Here is a 2,572-nt window from a genome sequence, read left to right on the forward strand (position 1 = left end):
TTATGTATCATTTTCCAGCACATGCAAGACTGAAGATTCTGTGCCACATATCTTAAGTGTTATAATGAGTTTAACAGACTTCTTAAACCATGGATAGAACAGAGCATAAATTATAGGATTGATGGAAGAATTTAAATATATAAGAGTCAATGTACCGGAAACAGCCAGATGCACAGATCTTTTCCTTACATAAACATCAAGGAAGGCACTTATATAGTAGGGTACTAAACACACAAGGAAGACTGCCACTAGAACACCTAGGGATTTTGCTGCTTTCCTTTCAGAGGCCATAGAAACATTCTTAATCTTTGGGCACTTTCTGACACTCCTAATTTTATTTGCATGCTTTTTAGCAATAGCAAAAATGTTCAGGTATATGATTATAATCATTGAGCATGGCAAAAGAAATACAATAATGAAGTCAACAATGGCCCATACATTATTAACTGTAACAATACACTCACCACATGTGACGTTTGCTTTCATGTCAATAATATTTCCATTGAAATAAAGAAGCACCATATTGTAGATTAATGAATACAACCACAGTATTGCTATTATCCTCAAAGTTACATTCACTGTCATTTTCATGGAGTAGTGAAATGGGTTGGAGAGAGCAATATATCGGTCCACTGCAATTAAAGCTACATTATAAATGGATATACAAGTGAGGTAAAATGCTGCTACATTAAAAATTGTGCAATACAATATACCAAAGCAACTGTGTGGCTCTATCAACATAGTAAAATAGAGGGGCATCACAATTACCCCAACAAGACAGTCTGCCATTGCCAGAGAGAGCAGGAGGAAATTAGTTGGCGTATGAAGCTGCTTGAAGTGACAGATGCAGATGATCACAAGCAGGTTCCCACACACTGTCAGCGTGACAATTACTGCGACAGACATGTATAGCAGCACAGAAGCTGCTTTTCGTGAACTGTCCAAACAGGAAATGTTTGAATGGACGCAGGATTCCTCTTCTGTGAGATTCATGAAGGATGTGCGCCAGTATTACTGAACAATAAAACCTTCTGTCATTATACTTAATATAGGAAATCTAAAAAAGAAATAAATACGATTGTGTGAATTTGCATTAAAAGTGTAGCATCATGCAGGTTTCTGGTCTTGCAGAGTCCTTTTGGATCATTAAGAGCTGTTGAGTCACATTTATATAAAGGGGTCATCATTGTTTTTTCCTTTTGGTGGCTGTTAATCCCCATCAGATTAAATTATATGTGTTTGTACAAGGGGTTGTGTTCAGAGACATAGAGCAAAACTTGGCCAGTGATGTAATCAAATAATAAAATCAGAGGTTACAAGAGGGGATTACATTTGTTGATTCCAGAAGTACCGTGGCTTTATTTATGTGAAATCACCTTTCTTCATCCAAATGAGCAAAACATTGCATTCATTTCACGAAAGCTCTTATTCAGAATTTACAATGGAGCAAAACACAAGTTCATAAGAACTGAACAGAATTATAGAGGTGTGCAAAACATTTGGGCGCCCTTTGTCAAAAAGCCTTTTACAATTGATATCTAACTGAAGAGAAGCAAACCTGACTTCTAAATGATAAGTTAAACATGACACATTTCTTCAAAAAGCAAGATTACTTTTTATTTTTTTACAGTTTCAAGATAATAAAAAAGGAAAAGGGCCCTGTGAAAAAGTTAGTTAGTACTAACTTTAGTTTAGTACTAACTAGGAAACGTTTACTAGCTTGTAAACGCTTCCTGTAGCCAGCTAAGAGTCTTTCAATTCTCGCTTTTGGAATTTTTCCTAGCAGGACACCTCTACCTCAGAAATATTCTTCAGCCTTCTTGCATGTATGGCATGTTTGTGATCTCAGAGATTTTCAATACTACTCAAGTCTGAGGACCGTGGTGACCATTCCAAAACCTTCAAATGTCTTTCCAAGTACTTCATGGTTGATTTGAAGGTATGATTTGGACCATTGTCTTGCTGGAATGCCCAACCTCTCTTCAACTTCAATGTCTGAACTGACCTTCAAACATTAGCCTCGGGAATTTCTTGATATTTGGTGGAATTCATTATTTTTCCAATCTCACAACATTCCCTTGCCCCCAGCTGCCACACAGCCCCAAAGCATAATGGATCCACCTCCATTCTTAACCCCATCCACGATGTTAAGTTGTCGACGTCCCAAATTATTATTTCAATTATATTTGTAACATCATAAAAGCTGTGACAAAATAAAACCGCAAGACGGCCATCCCCGTTTGTTAAAAAAACTTTTAACAAAAACAAGGAAGCAAGAGGATATTACTCCTGTTTTAGCTGCACTGCATTGGCTCCCTGTACCTTTTAGAATAGGTTTTAAGATTATTTTACTTGTCTACAAAGCTCTGAATGGTTTAGACTTGTTGTTGTTTTAGGTCCCTTCACAAGCCCTCAGGTCATCTGCAGCTGGTTTATTAATTGTTCCCCATTGTTCACAAAAGAAAAATGGGGATGCTGCTTTTAATCATAATGGAATTATGGAACACCCTGCCAATTAATATCAGAAGAACTGGCTTGGTGGGAATTTTTAAATGGCAACTGAAAACCTACC

General features: G+C 37.0%; 1 protein-coding gene across 1 annotated transcript; it reads right to left on the reverse strand.

The window, feature by feature from the left end:
* Positions 1-993, reverse strand: LOC133107472 (trace amine-associated receptor 13c-like). Its single transcript, XM_061216459.1, has one exon. The coding sequence runs from the start codon at positions 991-993 to the stop codon at positions 1-3; it is 993 nt and encodes a 330-aa protein (XP_061072443.1).
* Between the last annotated feature and the right edge of the window lie 1,579 nt (positions 994-2,572).

Source organism: Conger conger, chromosome 13 (genome assembly GCF_963514075.1).
Source record: "Conger conger chromosome 13, fConCon1.1, whole genome shotgun sequence".
Lineage (NCBI taxonomy): Eukaryota > Metazoa > Chordata > Actinopteri > Anguilliformes > Congridae > Conger > Conger conger.